Below are 20,707 nucleotides of genomic sequence, written 5' to 3' on the forward strand. Positions count from 1 at the left end.
TCACTTTCCCATAAAAGACCTGCTCTTTATGGCTTTCCTCTATTATAAGAACAGGGTACCCATTTTTTTATAACTAAATTTATTTATTGAATAAAATAAAAATAAATTCATTTTCTAATAAAAGACCAGCTCTTTATGGCTTTCCTCCATTATAAGAACAGAGTACCCATTTTCTCATAAATAAATTTATTTATTGGATAAAATAAAAATAAACCCGTTTTTCAATAAAAGATCAGCTCTTTATGACTTTCCTCCATTTTAAGAACAGAGTACCCATTTTTCCATAAACAAATTTATTTATCAGATAAAATAAAAATAAACCCATTTTTTCAATAAAACATCAGCTCTTTATGATTTTCCTCCATTATAAAAACAGAGTACCTATTTTGAAAGCAAAAAGAAATTTGTTTATCGGATAAAATAAAAATAAACTCATTTTTCAATAAAACACCAATTCTTTATGACTTTTTTCCATTATAAGAAAAGAGTGCCCATTTTGTCATAAACAAGTAACTTCTTTAATTAGAAACCATCGACCCCTTACCAAAGACGATCAAATGCAACTAAATGATTTTCTTGCAAGAAAGTTGCCAAAAGCAGCTTTGTGACTGTAGTTGCTACTTTTTTTTTTTCAACCATTTTTCTAGCAAGAGGTATCATTAATGTCAATATTGAGATATAGCAAAAATTTTATACGAAATAACAAACCAATTTGTCATTACAAATACAAAACGAGCAACAATATATTACAACCAATACTATCAACAGTACAAAGCACAAAGATACTCAAATCAAATCCTAATTAGGCTTTAATATGTACAACCAAAATTGCCAGGGATAACAAATGCTAAGATAGACGATGTACCGATATACAATGAGTATCATGTTTGCATTAATTGGCGAAGTCCATAATCGAAGTAGCTTGTAAGAGCTTCATAGCCAGGTTTACTACAATCCACCATCAACCTACAGAGTCCAATGGAAAAAAAATTATTAAACAGAAATTTACATTGGTAGTTAGATAAATTAAACCTGCATTAGCCTACATATATCAACTAAGACATTGATCCTCATATTGTTGCATGAAAAGAAATGAAAATGAGGGACTTTAAAAGAAATGCTAAGGATCACTTTTATTAACCACAAGTACAAAATGTGAACTGAATTTCAAACTACAAGTTGGTAGCATGTACTTAAGATGAAGAAATCATTATGACCCCAATTGACATGAAACCAATCGTAAAGTAACGCCAAGGCTGTTTCCTTCAACACAAAAATAGTAAATGCATTCACTCATTCAAAATTGAGAAGTAGCTAAACAAGCGTAACTTTCGGACTTGGAAAGCATGAAATGAACTTGGAAAAAGGAATTAGATTTTACTACCAACAAGGCTTCCAAGGTGCAAATAGCCAATGAGATCCTTTTTTTTTAATCCTTATTATTTTTGTCCAGTATGTTCACTTAAAAGAAAACTATATTCTATTTACTAGATCTTTAGTTAAGAAATAAACAAAAAATTAAATCATCAAAAAGCAAAAAGACCAAAGGCATTAAAACTTGCACAAACATTCAGGAGGAGGAGAAGTTATCACCTAAGAGAATCACATGCAACGCAATGAAAGCATTAGAATTAACCCAAAGGAAGGGAAAAAATATGCTTCATGAATGGTCCTACAACACCGAAACACAAAACAATAGATAATGATGAACCACCACAAACCAGTCCAAAGACAAGCAAAATCACCTACACCATCAATCCTAATCACCAACCGGAGTAGAAAGTCATCCAAAATTTCAGATAAGTCACCGAATAAATAAGGCTTAAATCTTAGAACACGTCATAATCAGTGTTTAGCATTCAAAAATTGATACAGGGCGTTTGGGACAACAAAAGGGGACAATTAGGGCTGGGCAACGAGAGGTACGGAGGAATGGAAGCGAGAGTGGTAAAGAGAGGAGATTGAACAATACGACAAAGCAGGGGAAAAATCAAATCGTGGAAGGAAGAATTCTAGTATGAAAATATGTTGGAGACTACCTGAAATCTTAGATCTGAAATTTTGACGGGCCGTTTTCATTTTGCCTTCCAGTAAGACCCCTTTCTCTACTCCAACTGAGATGCCCATTCACTCTAATCCACTGAAGTAGAAGCCTACAATTTCAAAAAGTTTATCTTGCGATTGTTAAATTGACCAAACATGCAAGAAAAAGGCAATTGACAAAACAGAGATGAAAATAACATATTAAAAACCTACACTGTCCCTTTTCCTTGAAGTCGCCATTGCATCGGAAGGGTCTTTAAAGTGTGTCCATGATTGTATAAATTCAGATTTGGATGCTAGAGAGGAAGAGGGGAACCATATGTCTACGGGAAACTGAAATTGATAGAGAGGGAAAGAGAGATAGAAGGAGAAAGGTGCAGGGGAGGTTGCGATTGAACTTTCAAGGGCTCTGATCTGATAACAATATTTGGGAAAGTAGCCTTGCAAGTATGGAAGGCTTGGAATTCATGTGGTGCTACGCTTGACAAGTGTTGTGCCAGGAATGGTTGAAAAATTTTCAATGCGCAGCTCTGCTAAAAATTGGAAAGGAGCAAAATTTTAAAATTTTCACAAAAAAAGCACCCTTGATTTCTCACCAATAACATAGAAACTTTGGCCCACTAGAATCAGTATTTGGAGGGAAGCTTTCCCGCACTCCTTTTGGCAAGAATTTTAAGCGAGAAAAGTCCTTGCCCTCGCAGAGTATATGATGGCTCCAATTTTTGGTGAGGTATTGACCTTTTTCTTGCTATAAGCCTCTTAATAGCGTCAAGCTTTCTACTTCTTGCTAAAGTTGTTGTCGCTAATACCCTTTTTTGTTGTAGTGAACGGAGGAAAGTCATAAAGAACTGGTATTTTATTGAAAAATATATTTATTTTTTCATCCGATAAATAAATTTATTTATGAAAAAATGGGTACTCTGTTCTTATAATAGAGGAAAACTATAAAGAGCTGGTGCTTTATTGAAAAATGGGTTCATTTTTATTTTATTCGATAAATAATTTTTTTTTAGAAAAATGGGTACTATATTCTTATAATGGAGGAAAGTCATAAAGAACTGATTTTTTATTGAAAAAAGAATTTATTTTTATTTTATCCGATAAACAAATTTGTTTATGGCAAAATGGATACTCTTTTCTTATAAGGGAGGAAAGCCATAAAGAGCTGATGTTTTATTGAGAAACGGGTTTATTTTTATTTTTTTGATAAATAAATTTTTTTATTCGATAAATAAATTTGTTTATGGCAAAATGGGTACATGGTTCTTATAATAGAGGAAAGACATAAAGAGTTAGGATTTTATTGAAAAACGGGTTTATTTCTATTTTATCCGATAAATAATTTTTTTTTAGGAATAGGGGTACTCTGTTCTTATAATGGAGAAAAGCCATAAAGAGTTGATTTTTTATTGGAAAGCGGGTTTATTACAATTTTATTCCAGCCAACTGTGACCCATTTTTCCACTAACCTAAGTTAGACAAACTAAATCATTGAGTTCGTTAACCACAGTCAAAATTACACAGAAGCAGCTGACTCAAATCACTCAATCCTTTATGGCTTATACCAAATCAATACTAGGAAGCTTATTTGAAATAACAATAAAATATTTTATAAATGATTAAAACTTAGTACATTAGTTAGTAAGTACTCGTAACATACTTGTATAATGCATGATTATATGTATAATTTAATATTCTTTTGCACTTATATATTTTAAAATATTGTGTGAAAAATATTTTGACCTTTCACATAACCTTAGAAAATAATAAAATTTTATCGTATTATAAAATAATAATTTTATCTTATTATATTCATAGGTGTTAAATTATAAAAATTGTGATATAGAAACAAGTGATATTCTACATGTAACTAGGAAGATTTGTTGTTATTGTTATCCAAACTTTCAAACTTTTAAAAAATTTAAAATGATCACAAACTTATGATAAGACAAAATTTTATTACATATTTTACAAAACCACTTTTCATAGTATTTTAAAATATATAAATACAGAAAAATGTTAAATTATACCTATAATCATTTATTATACAGGTATATTATGAGTACTTACTAACTAAGGTTTATCCCCACATTTGTATAGTTTGTTGTGACAACCAGGTTTATCCCCACATTTGTTTGAGTTTTGATTACAATGGATATAACCTATTCCCTCCAAACCCCAAATTTTGAATTATAACATTCAACCAAAACATGCTCAAACTCTCAAGCTCGGTCATACAAGGACAGCTAGTGTGAATATCCGTGCTACGCACGGCGCTTACATTATTAAAATAAATTAAAAGATTATACCATTTTAATTTGAAAAAAGTTAAAAAAATTATACCAACATAATTAAAATTTAAGATTTGTCTAACAATAGTTCAAAGTATGACAAAAACTGTAAATCATTCAAGAATTGTGTTTTTGCGGAAGATGCATCTTAAAATAATAATATTAATTTATATTAGAAAATGAATGATATATGGATAGAAATAAATATAATTGCATTTTTTTATTTTAAAATGAAATACTTACCAACATTATGCATTCGATTTGATAATCTTGTACAAAGGTGCGAACATTTTTTACACCAATCAACCTTTAGTATGAAATTTAATATTAGTAGTTTAATTAATTCTATTGAATTTTGAAGAATTCGTACTACAAAAAAAGTTCAGCAAGACTTGTATTTTTTTTGAAGTGATTTGTTGAATCTTTTTAAAATATTTCATTGGGATCACTATGGTGTGAGATTTGCTTTGTGATCAATTTTTTTTTTTCTTTGTAATTTTGCAGGTTTGAAATTAAGATGCCATTGAAATCAATAATGGAACCAATGGGGGCTAATGGAGGTCATAGCCCTCCTCCCCAAGTTTTAAAAATTTTAATTCATATTATATAAATATTTGTGTAAAATAAAACTGGCCCTCCAAATTTATTATAATTTTAGTTTATATTATGAGTATATATATATAAGTATATATGTGTGCGTGTGTGCGTGAAATAACTACATTTGAGTGGGATCACCATAGTGTAAAATTCATTTTGTGATCAATTATTTTTTCTTTTGTAATCTTGCAGATTTGGAACTAAGACGCTATTGAAATTTGTTTGGATAGAGTGTTATTTAAAATATTATTTGAATTAATTACGATAGCACATTTTGTAATATTATGTATGTGAGATAAAAAGGTGGGTTGAAAAATGTGTTTATGATATAAGCAAAATATTATTTGGAGAAATCTGGTATCCAAACATTCCCAAACTAATAGGGGCTAATCGGGGCCATAGGTCCCTTCTTCCCAAAGTTTCAAAAATTTTAATTCATATTGTGTAAATATTTGTGTAAAAAAAAGTTAGCCCTCCTAATTTTTTATAATTTAAGTTTATATTATGAGAATATATGTGTGTGTGTGTGTGTGAATTAACTACCTTTGAATTAATTTTTTATTAAAAAAATTATTTATTTTTAATCCCTTTATAATTTGTGAATGATTGTGAGAGTAAAATATATTATGACAATAAGATATGTTGAATTGTGAAAATTGTAATTTAAACAGGCTCCTAAATTTTGGATATTTGACTTTCGTAGTTGCAAATTTCTTAAATTAACGATTAGTTATTACTATAAGTGATATGATAAGTGTCAGTAATAAATGTGAGATGTGAATTGGAATTTGCAGATATCATTTTATAGGGATGGTTATTATCCGTTAGTTAAAGTTTAGGAATTTGAATTTTATGGGGTAGTGGAAAAAACTAGGGATGGCAATGGGGGCGGGTGCCAACGGATAAAGTTTAGGAGTTTGAATTTTATGGGGTAGTGGAAAAAACTAGGGATGGCAATGGGGGCGGGTGCCCGCGGGCAACCGCCCTGCGGGGGGCTCTCGGGGCAGGGGCGGGGGGAAATTTTTTCCCCCGTTTAGAAACGGGACGGGGGGCGGGAGTATTCCCCCGCCCCTCCACCCGCAAAAAAAAATTATATATATAATAATATATAATATGTAATTTAATTAGTTATAAACTTATGATAATGATATTATTAGTTAGATGTATTATATAATGTATATTAGTGTATGTAATATAATTGATATTATCAATTATACGAATAATTAGACATGTCTACTAATAGAATTTATTAATTAGTTATACTAAATTTACTAATACATTTATACTAAATTTCTAATTACACTTAATAGAATAACACTTTTTTCTCAAAAAAAAAGCACAAACACAATAATGAATTAGTGATTGTATTTGTACCAAAAGTGAAAACTTAACTATTTTAGTTGTATTTATTTCATCATGTTGGATTGTATTCAAATAACTTTTGTTTGATTGTTTTTATGAGTTTCAATTGTAAAATTAAAATGAATAATAACTTGATGATGTATTGATGTTCTAGTACTTGATTATTTATTAAAATTTAACTATAATAAAATTTTATTAACCCCGCGGAAAAAATTTTATTAACCCCGCGGGGTGAATAGTAACTTGATGATATGTTGATATTCTAGTACTTAATTATTTATTAAAATTTAACTATAATAAAATTTTATTAACCCTGCGGGAAAAATTTTATTAACTCCGCGGGTGCCCCGGCGGGGGAAGCGGGCGGGCGCGGGGGGAGTAGGAGGCGGGGGATGGGGCGGGGGCAGGGGGAGTTTGTAGGCAGCGGGGCGGGGGATGGGGGAGGGCTCCCCCGCCCCAACCCCGTCCCGTTGCCATTCCTAGAAAAAACTCGAGGGAAATGTGGAAAAAATATGAGCATGATTATAGGATTTGTAGGGGCGGTTACATGATTAGTTAAGAGATAAATATTTTTTAATTATAAAAATGTAAAATTCTATTAAAATAGCATTCAGACTTTTGACAATTTTGGAAGCTCCTTATCCAAAACCCTCTCAGCAATACATATAGATATAGATATAGATACTAAACGATAGTTATGGTAGCGAAATAGTTTTTACCTAATATAACATGTTGTTGCACTTTTAGCGATCATTTGATTTATTGTTGGACCTATTCACCTAAATAGAATAACACCTAAAATTATGGAAGTAAGTTTCCCATCTAAAATAGTAAGTTAAGCGTAATAAATTAGTAACTTTTATACCTCAAAAGGTAAATTTGAATAAATATTAAACTTAATTTTTAAATAAATAGATTACTACTTTATATCCCAAACTTACTTTTAAAAGAGTCATTTTAGTTCAAATAACAGTAAGTTTTTATACATAAATAGTAATTCTTACTAATAACATGACAATAAAAATGATTAAGGATCAAAATTTACCATTTTTTGGTTTTTTGGAATGCACGTATAATTTTTACATTAAAACCTTATCTCAAAGTAGTATTAGGAAGTTTATTTGAAATAATGATAAGATGTTTTATTAATGATTAAAACTTAGTACTTTAGTAAGTAAGTAATCATAATATACCTGTATAATAAATGATTATGGTATAATTTAACAAACCAGATTTACGGGTTTTATTTAAAATAAAGTAATAATTTATTCATTATAAATTTAACACCTGAGGTTGGAATCCATAATTTATTCATTATAAATTTAATGCTTAAATTTATTAAATTCTTCATTTTATATGCTTACAGTGTTTAACTTCTCCGTTAAGCTTTGCGTCCTTTTGCCTGCCCTGACTTTTGCGTAGGACCCTCTCACTTTGCACGTTGCTTAATTTAAGCACTCAACATCTTACTTTCGCGTGCGACCCTCTCACTTTCCAAGTTGCTTAATTTATACACTCCACATTTCACATTTACGGTTACAATCCCATTCAACGTAGGTTGCAGGTCACAACAACCCTTTACACGTGCCCATCCAAGACACTCTCCCTACCGTTTGTGGCCACAATCACTCAGCCCCACCTTTCCACATCTCTTCTTTGACTAATAAACATACAACAGCAACATCCAAAACTTCTAAAAGAGTGAGTTGGATAGCATTGACTTTTATATTGCTTTTTTGAAACTATTGTATTTATTTTTTACTGAATTAATAGTTATTGGATCTTAAGGAAACAAAAAAGAACTAAAACATGATTTTTATAAAGGAGAAATAGCAATATAATAAAAAGTGGGACAAAAAATGGCACAGGGTATGAGATAGAAGATCCGTTGCGGTTTGTTTTGATGTCGCAAGTTCCTCTTATATCTCACCTTTGGTATTCATGTATTCACAGATTTCTTGAGGTTATTGAATATCTAAATAAAAAAGGTAAAAATTAATTCTTTTCTTGCTTATTCACTTATGAAATTTAGGGGCTGCTTGGTTAAAAGGTTTGGGAATCAAATAATGGAATGAACCCCTTATTTGTTGCTTGGGTTAAGTCTATTGGAATGCAATTTCTGGAATCATTTCTAAAAAATCGGACTTTCACCATTCCTGAGTAAATTGGGAGGTTTTGGACAAAACCCTCAACTCATTCCCGAGCAAAAACATTTATGACGAACCTACCCTCTTTTTTTCTTCCTTTGGGCACTATTTAATCAATTTTTCCCATAAAGCTGGTACAAAACCTGCCAGTTTCCCATAAAGAGCTGGTATCTTATGGGCTATTTAACCAATTTTTCATATTTAAACAAATTTCCAAAACATAAAATAACGTATTTGAAAGTTGCGTTTTTATTTGGAAGAACACATTCCTTGGATGCATTTTTCACCCTTTGAGAAGAGACTCAAAAATCGTCACCTTTTGGGTGATTGTTTAAAAACTCCTTTTTTTGGGAATTTACTCCTTGTTAATGCAGCCACTATATTTATTTTCTGGTATTAATTTTTTTATTATTTATGATTTTCTTATGTTTTATCAAAAAGTTAATAACTATTGTAGTTACAATTATGAAAATGTTAATTTGTCGTATGTGTAATTCTTTTGTTTTAGAAGAATTGTTATATCAGGGGTAAATTTGAAATTTAATTGCATTTAATTCCGAAACACTCATCAAACCAAGCATCAGGAATTGGAATAATGCTAATTCCAATGTGTGAACCAAGCAAGATATTGGAATGAAAAATTTTAATTCCAAAACCAGAGTCTATGATTCCAATTACAATTCCAATTCCTAAGCTTGAACCAAGCGCCCCCTTACTTTGTTTGCGATTTATTGGATAGTAGTGTTGGTGATCACAGAATCCATAGCAGCGCAGAAATTTATCTATAAAAATCATAACTTGGTCTAATTCGAAAGAAAAAGAAAGAAGAAATATCCTTTTGTAGCTTTTGTTTCGAACTTTACATCTAAAAGGTTTTACGGACTTTAAAATTTAACATTCTGAATTTCTATGTGACCACTTGATTGTCTGACTATGTTTAGCAGAAACAGCCTTGCAAGTTTGACTCTGGCAGAACAAAAAGTTAGAGGAAATGTTAAAAGGGATTTGATTAGTGAAGGCTAACTTGGGCATTTTAAAAAAAATCGCACTGGCAGAACAAATAAAAATAATCGCCAGCCATCAGAATAAGAAATCAACAGCTACAAGAAATAATATTCATGAAAAAAAAATCTCAAGAAAAATAAAGAAAAAAATTTGGAGACAAATGGTTGCTAAACAGATTAAGAAAAGGAAAATGTGATAATCCTCAATTTACAAATACTAAATTTGCTATTATAAGTTTTTTCATGTTTACGCAAAACTGTAAAAGTTTATATTAATATGAGCAATAACGTTTTTTACAAGAGAAAAAGCTCTCAAGTACAAAAGAAAACCTATACTATATACAAGAGATACAAATAGACATAATCAGTTAAGAAAATTTAACAGACAATCCCCATTCCAAAGCTATCAGACAATTTTCATGAGTTTCAATTATACAGATTTCATCTATGGTGGAAGCTGACTTACCTAGGCATGGTGGGAAGAGCAAAGGAACAACACATCACTGTGGAGTAGGGCAGAGAAAAGGTATTAAAAGTAGTGACCAGAAAGTAGAAGAAGTTTCACACAAGGTCCATTGTACTTTTAGGAGAAATAACATGTATGCCCCTCAACAACTTATGGGCATTTGTATGCACCCAAAAATTGTCATTAATTTTATATAAAAATATTTTTTTATGTAATTACATTTATTATAAATTTATCAAAAAAATTTTGGTTTATAAGGTTATTGTAATTTAGTAGTTACAATATTTAGAGCTATTATATTGGCAAAATGTGATTAAATAGTCAGAGCAAAAATTATTTTTTTTAAGGATAAAATAAAAAGTTTAAAAAATGACATAAAAAAGTTGCACTAATTGCGATCTCTCTAACTTTATATGTTGCATAGATAGTGGCTTTTTAACTGGAATCAAAATAATAGATGAATTATTAGAAACATAATTAACATAATGCTTCAAGAAACCAAAATCATGAAATAATTGATCTGGTAGATTTTAATTTAAATTTAGAAATTAGATAAGTAATCTTATATGTAACATTGTGACTTTTAAATCGAAATCGAATTTGTAGATGAGTAATCATAAACATAATTAACATAGTACTCCAAGAAACTAGAATTGAGATTATAGATAAAATAATCATAAACATAAATCACATAATATAAAGGTTTCAAAGATTGAACATTTCAACTATTGAAATAACTAGATGGTTATCAACTTAAGTCGTAACTCCGCAGTTAGTTGTACTGCACATGACAGGCTATAAATCACAAATTTGACTAGTAAAGTAGTGTCAAAATTTTTTGGCTTTTTAAATATTAATATTATCTAATGATAAGGATAACCAAATTATAGTGAAAATCAAAATTTACATAAAACAAAATAAAATTTTAGTTGATTAAATGGATGTTTCTTTGAATTGTAAGTACACTCGAGAACATAATATATTATTAATTTATCAATTAATTAGTACCTCTTTAAATTAATAAAAATTGTATGGTCTCAAATTTATTAATTTGCAGAGGTTTCACTATACTTTTAATTACTTGTATACGCTTATAATGTGTCATGTACACTAGTATAATATTAACTTGAAAATACTAGAACAAATTGAGAGAGCGAAGAAAATTTAGAAGAAAAAAAAAGTAGGCAAAAGGGAAAAAATGTAAAAGGTATACCTATATATTTTTAGTTACCAAACATTTCATAGGTCAACAAAAATCCATTACCATTAACTACTGATAGTGGTAGTGAATAATGAACTTTTAACAAACGGTTAGTTTTAGATACTTGGTTCAGTAATAAAGTTGGCTACCATAAGAGAAATTGGAGGAATTTTTCACAATCATATGCATAAAAATTGAATATTATTAATATTGGAAAATGATGGCATCGGATTCAGGTTTTGAGAAAAGTAATTTGGCATTTGTGTCTTTCTGTCTCTCGGCTCTTTATGTTCTCCCAATTGAGCATTTGCCTAGATGATGATTAATTTACAACCGAATCTAGTCTATAAGCATATATGCAATTTAGTCCTTTAGAAAAGTCCCACATTCCTCTGCTACGATTGCCTACCGGTTGCCTAAGCCCATGTGGACCCATAAGCCTTTTATATCGTGACGAATTTTCTGTCCTATATCCTGTGCTACACTCTGTCTCATTTTTATTATATTGTTATTTTTTCTACATAAATATTATGTTTTAATTCTTTTTTATTTCCTTAAGATCCAATAACGATTGATTGAATAAAAAATAAATACAACAGTTTCAAAAGAGTAATATATAATACAAAGTTAAAAAATACAGCAAAAAATTCATTAAAAAATCTCATATTTTATGCATTTTGAATTTTTTATTTTGTTAAATTTGTTGCATTACTCAGTTAATAGTTATTAGATTTTAAGGAAACAAAAAGGAACTAAAACATAATATTTATGTAGAAAAAAAAGCAATATAATAAAAAATGAGATAGAGAGTAGTACAGAGTGTGGGACAAAAGATCCGTTACACTTTTATATGTACCAATTATACATATAAAAGAAGCAAACATAAAAAGCACGAAATCACGATCAAGTGCACGCGTTTTTGTTATATATACGAATTACGCGTTTCATTTCTAAAAGCAAAAAGTATTGACACACACAAAAGAACAACGACTTCTTAGTTCTTACGAACAAAAGCAATAGATAAATAAATGCTAAGGAACGACGAATTCATACCCAACAACTACTACAGATAGGACTGTCAATGGGGCTGGGCCAGCCCGAGCTCGGCTCGCTTCGGCCCGACAGAAAGCCCGATCCCGATCATTTAGTGAGCCGGTCTGAGTTGAGCCTAAAAATTAGGCCCGAATTAAATGTGAGCCGAGCTTGGGCCTTATTAGGTTCAAACCCGATATAGGCCCGGCCCTTTAATTACCTATATATATAATATTTATATTTTGATATTATGTATAATTATATATCCAAATATATTATTACTAAATACTAAATATATACATAAATTACAAAACACAAAAATACATCTAAAAACTCTTTCATGAGCTTTCTTGAGAGCCAATATTGGTAATGCATAACTAAATCTCTAATTTTTCTTATTGGTTGAGTAAATTTTTGTATTGGCATAATATTGGTTGATTTTTTTTTGGTCTACAAACACAAAAATCATCAAGCATATTTGGATTTAAATCACAAGATTATAAAAAAAGTTTCAACTTTTAAAGATGTATTGGCTTATGATTGCATGTTTTATTACTATTTTTCATGCATTTTGAATGGATTAAATATAAATATTGTTGAAAAATTTTTGGTTTATATACGTTTTAAGAACTATTATTTGTTCATGTTTAGTTTTAATATTATAGTCTTGTAAATGTTAAATTAGTTTTACAACTTAATAGTTATAGTAATTATATTAAGAAAATTAAGGAGTAATAAGTGAGCTTGGGCTAAACCCGATTAAGACTCACAACCCGAATATTATGTGAGCTGAGTATGAGCTTCACATTTACGAACTCGAAACTCATAGCCCGAAACCCGAAAATGATTCAAATTAAATGAGCTGAACTTGAGCTTATCAAAGCCCGGCTCATTAGGCCCGATTGACAGGCCTAACTACAGATAGAGGGTCCGGGATATAATAAAGGAAACAACGCCTGGGTAAGTGTAGGGATCCCCCGCCACCCACCTTGCATTTTGATTCCCCCGTCTCGTCCCGTCAGCTTCCCCCTCCTGTCCGGTGCGCTGCGAGGGCACTCGTAGATTAAAATTTTTATTATAATATATTTTTACTATAATTAAATTTGAGCAAATAATCAAATACTAAAATATCAATACAATCACCCAATTTACATTATTACATTATAACTTTCACAATTGAAACTCATACAAATAATTTAAACAAAGGTTATTTAAATACAATCTAATATGATAATATAAATGTAACTAAAATAATCAAATTTTCACTTTTGATACAAATAATAATTACTAAATTATTATTGTATTTTTTTTTAAAAAGTGTTATTGTATTAAGTGTAGTTAGGAATTTAACATAAATGTATTAATAAATTTAGTATAAATAATTAATAATTTTAATAGATATTTATAATTAATAGTATAATTGATAATATTATTATATATAATTTTATATACATATATATATTTTTTGAAAAATCGGTGGGGGGTAAACGGGGGAAAATTCCCTCCCCCGTCCCGTCCCGTCCCCGCTCCACTCCCGCCCCAATGATCCCCGCTGGTACCCGTCCCATTGGCATCCCTAGATAAGTGCAGTGCGGATTCCATGCATTCAGCTGCCAACTAATGAAAAGGAAAGATCAGTTGGGATCCTTTATTTCACTATTGGATGTCAAATTTAGTGTCAATTTCAATTATTATGTGATGGTAGAAGAAATTTAAATAAATAATATATGATAAATTAAATAAATAAGATATTTGATATAAATATAAAAGTGGCACTGAATTAACATCGAAAAATGGCATTGAGGATCCGTGTGAGGAAAGATTGATTGTTGAATTCTACGGGTCTATCTATTATTACTGACTCGATATTCTACGGACAACTTCAATTCAGGCCCCACAAATCACAGAAAGGAAAGGACGACTTTCCTGAACATGAGCTTGATATTTCCAACGAGCTAGTTAACCCTGCCCTTTGCAGCAGAGAAAACAGCACACTTTCCCAAGTTTGCCACATTTTAGTTGCTTGTGGTTGTTTCCGCAAGAGAACCAACTCCTGTAAAATTTAACTGAGGAATATGGCCGAGAGTGTTGTAGGCTTTCTAATTAAGCAGCTCTCCACCTTACTTTCCCAAGAGAGCACGCTTTAGGAAGGACTTCGACCAGATGTTCAGTTCATCAAAGATGAACTCGGCAGCATGAAAGCTTTCCTCCGACAAGCTGAAGCAAAGGAGGACTGATAGGGTATCATTTGTTAGTAATTTTATTATTAATTTCCCCTTTTATCCCTGCCAAATATTGTGTTAATTGCTGATATTTACTTATATTTGGTACCATGACTTAATTTCAGGAATGAAATAGAAAACTACCAAAGAGGAGGGATTTCATGGAGAATATGGAGACTTCTAAGGGCTTCAGTCCTTAGGCCCTTTGATTGGTGGGGACCACAAAGCTATAAGTCATTTGGGCTCTTCAAAGAAAGCTACGTAAGGAGACTTGGAACAAGAAGTATTCTTAGAGCTTTTTCCACATGTGTGGGGACCACCTAGAGAGCTTTAGTCTATCTTTCTTTTGTTTCTTAAATAGGGATAACGTAGGGAAGGAAGGACCACCTTTTTAGTTTTAGTTTTTAGCCTAGTCTTTAGTTTTTCTTTTTTTCCTTCTCCTGACTGGCCTCTGACACACGCCAGGTGTTCGACAATATTCCCCAACGGGAAAAACACCTTTTATTCCTTGCTTCTTAATAGAAAACGCAATGTCTTTGCAATCTATTAATTCGTGTGGTACTTTTATTATGCGGCGTGGTTAAATCTTCCATCTAGTCAAGGGTCAACTCGACGGCGCAGTCCCGACAATCTGTGAGATCTAATTAGTTTTCACGTGTTCCTTTATTTATTAATATTTGCACGTTGTCTGCTTGAATTTTCATGGGATTATTTTATTAATTGGATGTCAAGGGCCCGATGTTCAATGTGATTTATTAATCTCGTGCCAATTTAGTCAATTAAATCCGTAATTGTTTGATTGATTAATATTAGTGGCAACTGGTGTGTTTACACATTAGGGGAACGTGCAATCTAATTTAAATAACCCTCGTAGCGTGTTATTGATTAGGGCTATGTTTTTCTGGTTATTAATGCAATTGGAGAATTAATTCCTATGGTCGTACCTAGGAGTACTTTTCTGGTTAGGGGTGATTAATGGTCGTACCTTGGTCACCTATAAATTAAGGAAAAATTGGTCATTAGAGTTCATCGATGGCTATAACTAGCCTGTTAATAAATTAAGTGAACCTCTCTTGCATCAATGATCGGATAAATGGACTGTGCCTGAGTAGTTGCATCCTTGGCTAGAATTTATTTATTCCTGATTAAATTCCTGCTATATTTGTGCTAGTTATTTATTCATTTTTAGTTAAATTGCTTAATTGTTTTTAGTTTCATTCTGGTGAAATCCCCCCTTATCAATTGGACTTTAAAAGAGACAGATATCTCCAGTCCCTGAGGAGACGACCCTACTTGCCACTGTCTACTATTTAGTAATTTTTGTCAACTAATTAATTCTGGTATATCGGGTTAAGCAAACTCTTCGGGAACAGGGTGAATCAAGTAACCTATTGCACACCTAGAGTCCCTGCTCCAGTACCTAGGATTAATTATTGACTGCTTTTAGTGGTAGCTAGGTTCTATATTTATTATTATTATTGCACAGGCTGACGCCCTGTCAAGTACGATGACTCTCAACTCCAAGAATGGGTAAAGCAGGTTCGAGAAGTTGCTTATGATACAGAGGATGTTCTCGATGATTTTACCTTCCGCTTTGCTCGTGGACACGCGGATGGATTCTTTGGCCGTTTTGGAAAGATCTACAACTCAATGAAAAATTTGAAAGCCCGCCATCGGATTTCTTTAGAGATGAAAGATATCAAGGCCAGAGTTGTAGAGATTTCTGCAAGGCATCAGAGGTACCAGTCTCTGTATGGTACTCAAGAAATAGGCTCCCGCTCTTCGCACGTGGCAAGCGCAGATTGTGATATTCGTGATCAAGCACTCCTAATTGAAGAAGCTAAGCTTGTTGGCATCGATCAGCCCAAAAAAGAGCTCACCTCCAAAATCCTTGATGACCATTCCCACTTGAAAGTAGTTTCAGTGGTGGGAATGGGGGGACTCGGTAAAACCACCCTGGTGAAAAAGGTCTACGATGATGCTGCAGTGAAGAAACAATTTCAGAGCCATGCTTGGATAACTGTTTCTCAAAATTTTCAATTCAAAGTCATCCTCAGGAACTTGATTCAACAATTGTATGATGAAATCAGACAGCCGGTGCCTCCACAAGTGGATTCCATGGATGGTATTAGGCTCAGCGAATTTGTCAGAGACTTCCTCAAAGAAAGAAGGTACATCCTTGTCCTTGATGATGTGTGGAGTCAAAATGCTTGGGAAACTGTCAAATATGTATTGCCTGACTGCAATACTGCTAGTCGTGTTGTATTGACAACACGAATTACCGATGTAGCTTATGCATCTTGTTTAGCATCCCATGACTTTATCCAGATGAAGCCTCTCTCTTATGATGATTCTTGGACCCTTTTTTGCAATAGAACATTTCAAAGTAATGGTTGCCCTTCAAATCTAGAAGAAGTTTGTAGAAAAATACTAAAAAAATGTGAGGGCCTACCACTTGGAATTGTAACAATGGGTGGTGTTTTGGGTTTGAAGGACAAGGATAAGATAGATGAATGGGAGATGATTTTTCGTGGCTTTGGCAGTGAGGTAGATGGTAGCGGTAAGCTTGATAGAATTAGAAAGATACTCTTACTTAGCTACAGTGATTTGCCTCACCATCTTAAAAACTGCGTATTATATCTAAGTATCTATCCTGAAGATCATCCAATTGATGTCGCTAACTTACTTGATAAATGGTTAGTACTAGGATTTATAGAAAAGGAAGAAGGAATGATAGCGACTGATATAGCTATGAGATATCTAAAAGAACTCGTCAACCGAAGCTTAATCCAAGTTAAAGACACATGGTACGATGGCAGATTGAAGGAATGTGGTCTTCATGATATTTTGCGTGAAATCATTGTTTCAAAATCTAAAGAGCAGAGTTTCACAACCATAGCCACTGGATATTGCACAAGATGGCCTGACAATGTTCGACACTTGGCAATCCATAACTTCACTGATAATCCTCCACAAGGCTTCAGCAGCTTAAAGTGTCTTCGGTCTGTGGAAACATTTGGGTATGAAGGTCCTCTCACAACTTCATTTTTGTCCAAGTTTTTATGTGGTGGTCCCAAGTTCCTAAAGGTTTTAAATTTGACGGGAGCTGAACTGGACAACATCCCGAAGGAAGTTTTCAAACTATTTCATCTCGAGTATCTGGATCTAAGTGGCACCAGAGTTAAAATCATTCCAAAATCTATTGGGCAACTTCAAAACCTAGAATTTTTAATTCTGGCCGAAACCACTATAACGGAGTTGCCCGTGGAAATTCTAAAGCTGAGAAAACTCCGTTCCCTCAGCCTATACAGAATAGGTGATTATTCAAATAACCTTTCAGTTTGGGGCTTTAAATCTCCGGATGGAATTGGAAAGCTTACTTCCTTGGAGATTCTGAGAATTATAGAAGCAGATGGTGGTAAAAGAGTAAGGGAGATTGGGAAGCTCATTCAGTTGCGGCAATTATGGATCACAAAGCTGAGGAGAGAAGACGGTGGTCTCCTCCCTGTCAAGGCTGACCAACCTTCGAGAGTTACACATCGTCTCCGTTAAAGAAGAGGAGACTCTTGATCTCCAACATTCCGTCTCTCCAAGACTTGGATTTCTTACGAGGCTGTTGTTGAGTGGGCGTTTAGAGAGAGCACCGGAATGGGTAATGTCACTTCAATCCTTGAGCACTTTAGCCTTGCTGATTAGTGCGTTGAGTGAAGATGAGAATGCAATAGACTGCCTTGGACACTTGCCCAATCTGGCAGACCTTACTCTCTATCGTGCTTATGAAGGGGAGACATTGTGCTTTAAGGCTGGAGGATTCCGAAAACTCCGGCAATTAGGCCTTGTGCAATTAAAAAGACTGAAATGGGTAAGAGTGGAAGAAGAATCGATGTCCGGTCTTCAACAGTTTTTGATTATTGGTTGCAAGCTTATGGAGGGCCTGCCTTTGGGCCTCCATGTCTGATGAGTTAATCCACAAAGTACAGAATTTGGATAAACAAAGTGACGATTATCAGACAATTTCTCGTATCCCTGAAGTTGACATCGGACACTGGATAAATAGTGAATGGAAAGAAGAGTTCCTCTAAGAAAAGATAGGTAAAGGACAATCTGTCGCAGTCATCAACATTTAAACTATGGTGTTTGTTGTCAATTAGATTTTCAAAAACTCTAGTTGTGGCTTTTTTACTTTTTTCCTACTTATTATCCTCGTAATAAAATCACGACTTTGGATTGCTATTCAACCACACTTGGTTCGATATACATGTGTTTCTACATGTATGAAGATTTGATTTGTACAATTATCCTGATTTTTGGTTAAGAATGTTTTGGTTTATCAAAAAGATACAGAGACAAGTAGCATCTAAAAATTATGGGGTTGATTGCCTCTTACAACCATTGCATGTGCAATTTTCCGTCTTCTATAATTGAAAATGGAGATTAAATGAATGTGGATAAATTTTCATTAGGAGTAGGGAAACCTTGCTGATTCATAAAGGGAATACATTATTTCATAGACTTCTACAAAATTTTTGGTGAGGTTTTCCTTTTTGATTTATTACCAAATCATTTTTTTTGTGGCTTTCTTTTATTTCGAAATAGTGTCCTAGCGTCATTGTTTGGATTAGGAACCCGAATTTATACTTAATGGACTAAACGGAAATATAAAATATTTTTCGGAAACGTGAAGAACTATATTTATCATTTTGCCTGGTAATAGATTATTAAGGATGTTGAAGTCCAAAAAGAGAGTGGAGAATGCTGAAATTTTCAAATTGCTTCAATGATCAAGACTGGGTCTCTAGTCGCTTGTTGAGTCCAAATTCTATGATGATAATTGATGTTACTGTATCATCCTATATATCTCAAAGTCACTTTTCATCAGATATCCTGGAAGAGAAGATCCCTTCGGCTTTACAATCCCCTGCCTAATTTAGAAGCAATTGCTTTAACATGCGCAGATATCTTTCCATAATATCATTCCTTTTTTTCCCCCTTGATATTATAATTCCTCTAAGTATCTAACCAAGAAAGATACTCCAATATAAAACAAATACATATCTTGACAAAAAGTTTATAGTATCATATTATATTTTGATATAATGCATGTACATTATATTATATATTTTCAGTAGTTGACTTGACCAATGCTAGCCGGAGGTCAGGCATTGAGTTCACATTCAGCCTTGAATTTAATCACATCTTTTACTTGACATCAGTTGCAGGCTTTCGTAGGGCAGAATAAAGAAAGTTAAAGTAGCATTCCATCAAATGCAGCGTAGATGCCAATCCAAATTCCAAATTATGTAGTTCAAAAAGTTAAAGCAATTTTTGTGATATGTATAAAAGAAGTCAACAAGAAACTCCTATTTTGAATCCAAAGTTGATTTGCTGCTTCTTGGAACTTTACTTCTAGTAACCTAAAAAGAGTTATCTAGCTTGATTTTTCTAATACTTTCGTACTCATAAAATTGATAGATCAATAAGGACACCAGTTTGTACGAAGCAGTTGAGGGAGCAAGAAGATGGACAAATTTATTAGGGAAAATCGTTTAAAACGTCTCTCATATTTTGTAAGATAGCTTTTTTATTCCCTTATTTTTAAAAGTTTACTTTTATGTCTCTTACAAATTCATATTGGTCAAATTTGATTTCTATCTACGTTTTCGATTAGTTTTTTGTCGGAATCTACCACGTGCTTTGCACGTGATCATTTTTGAAGGGTAAAATTATCAAATCAAAATTTACATAATCCAATCCATAGTCTCTCACATTATACAAAATGAATTTTTTGTCCCTCACATTTCACAAAATGAATTGTTTCGTCCCTCACATTTCACAAAATGAATTCTTTCATCCTTCATATTCTATAAAATAAAATTTTTCATACCTCGTTGATCATGTTTATGAATAACTTTTTTTAAAACCATATATATATTTATTTGATTTCACCTGAATAATACGAATGACATATAATATATCTCTATTTGATTTCTCCTAAACGTATTGTTCAGATGAAATTAAAATAGATATATACAAGGATTTTAAAAAATTATTAATTTTCACTCATGTTCATTTCCTTTTACTTGAAAATTGAAAATAAAAAGACATTTAATCGTAAATATTATCAAGTATTTATATTGAATCAAATTTGGACTGAAACAACAAGCATAGGAAAAGTATGACAAAAAGAAGTAAGTGATTGACATTTGCAAGAAATTCAACTGTTAATCTTAAAGGTGGGGAGTAAAAATTTCAAATTTAAACTGCAATTATTAGCATGACTGTAGAATTCTAGTTAAGACTTATTAATTAGATGGCTTTATTACACAACTCAATAAATGAATT

At 32.3% G+C, this 20,707-nt stretch overlaps 1 protein-coding gene across 1 annotated transcript in view; it reads left to right on the forward strand.

Moving 5' to 3' along the window:
• Positions 1-17,917, forward strand: part of LOC113756545 (disease resistance protein RPM1-like) — a 27,660-nt gene extending 9,743 nt beyond the window's left edge. The window contains exons 3-4 of the mRNA XM_027300183.1: positions 4,839-4,914; positions 15,869-17,917. Coding sequence (XP_027155984.1) covers positions 4,839-4,914; positions 15,869-17,917 — 2,125 coding nt within the window. The remainder of the gene's footprint in view (positions 1-4,838; positions 4,915-15,868) is intronic.
• Positions 17,918-20,707: the final 2,790 nt, after the last annotated feature.

This window comes from Coffea eugenioides, unplaced genomic scaffold, assembly GCF_003713205.1.
Source record: "Coffea eugenioides isolate CCC68of unplaced genomic scaffold, Ceug_1.0 ScVebR1_23;HRSCAF=104, whole genome shotgun sequence".
Taxonomy (NCBI): domain Eukaryota; kingdom Viridiplantae; phylum Streptophyta; class Magnoliopsida; order Gentianales; family Rubiaceae; genus Coffea; species Coffea eugenioides.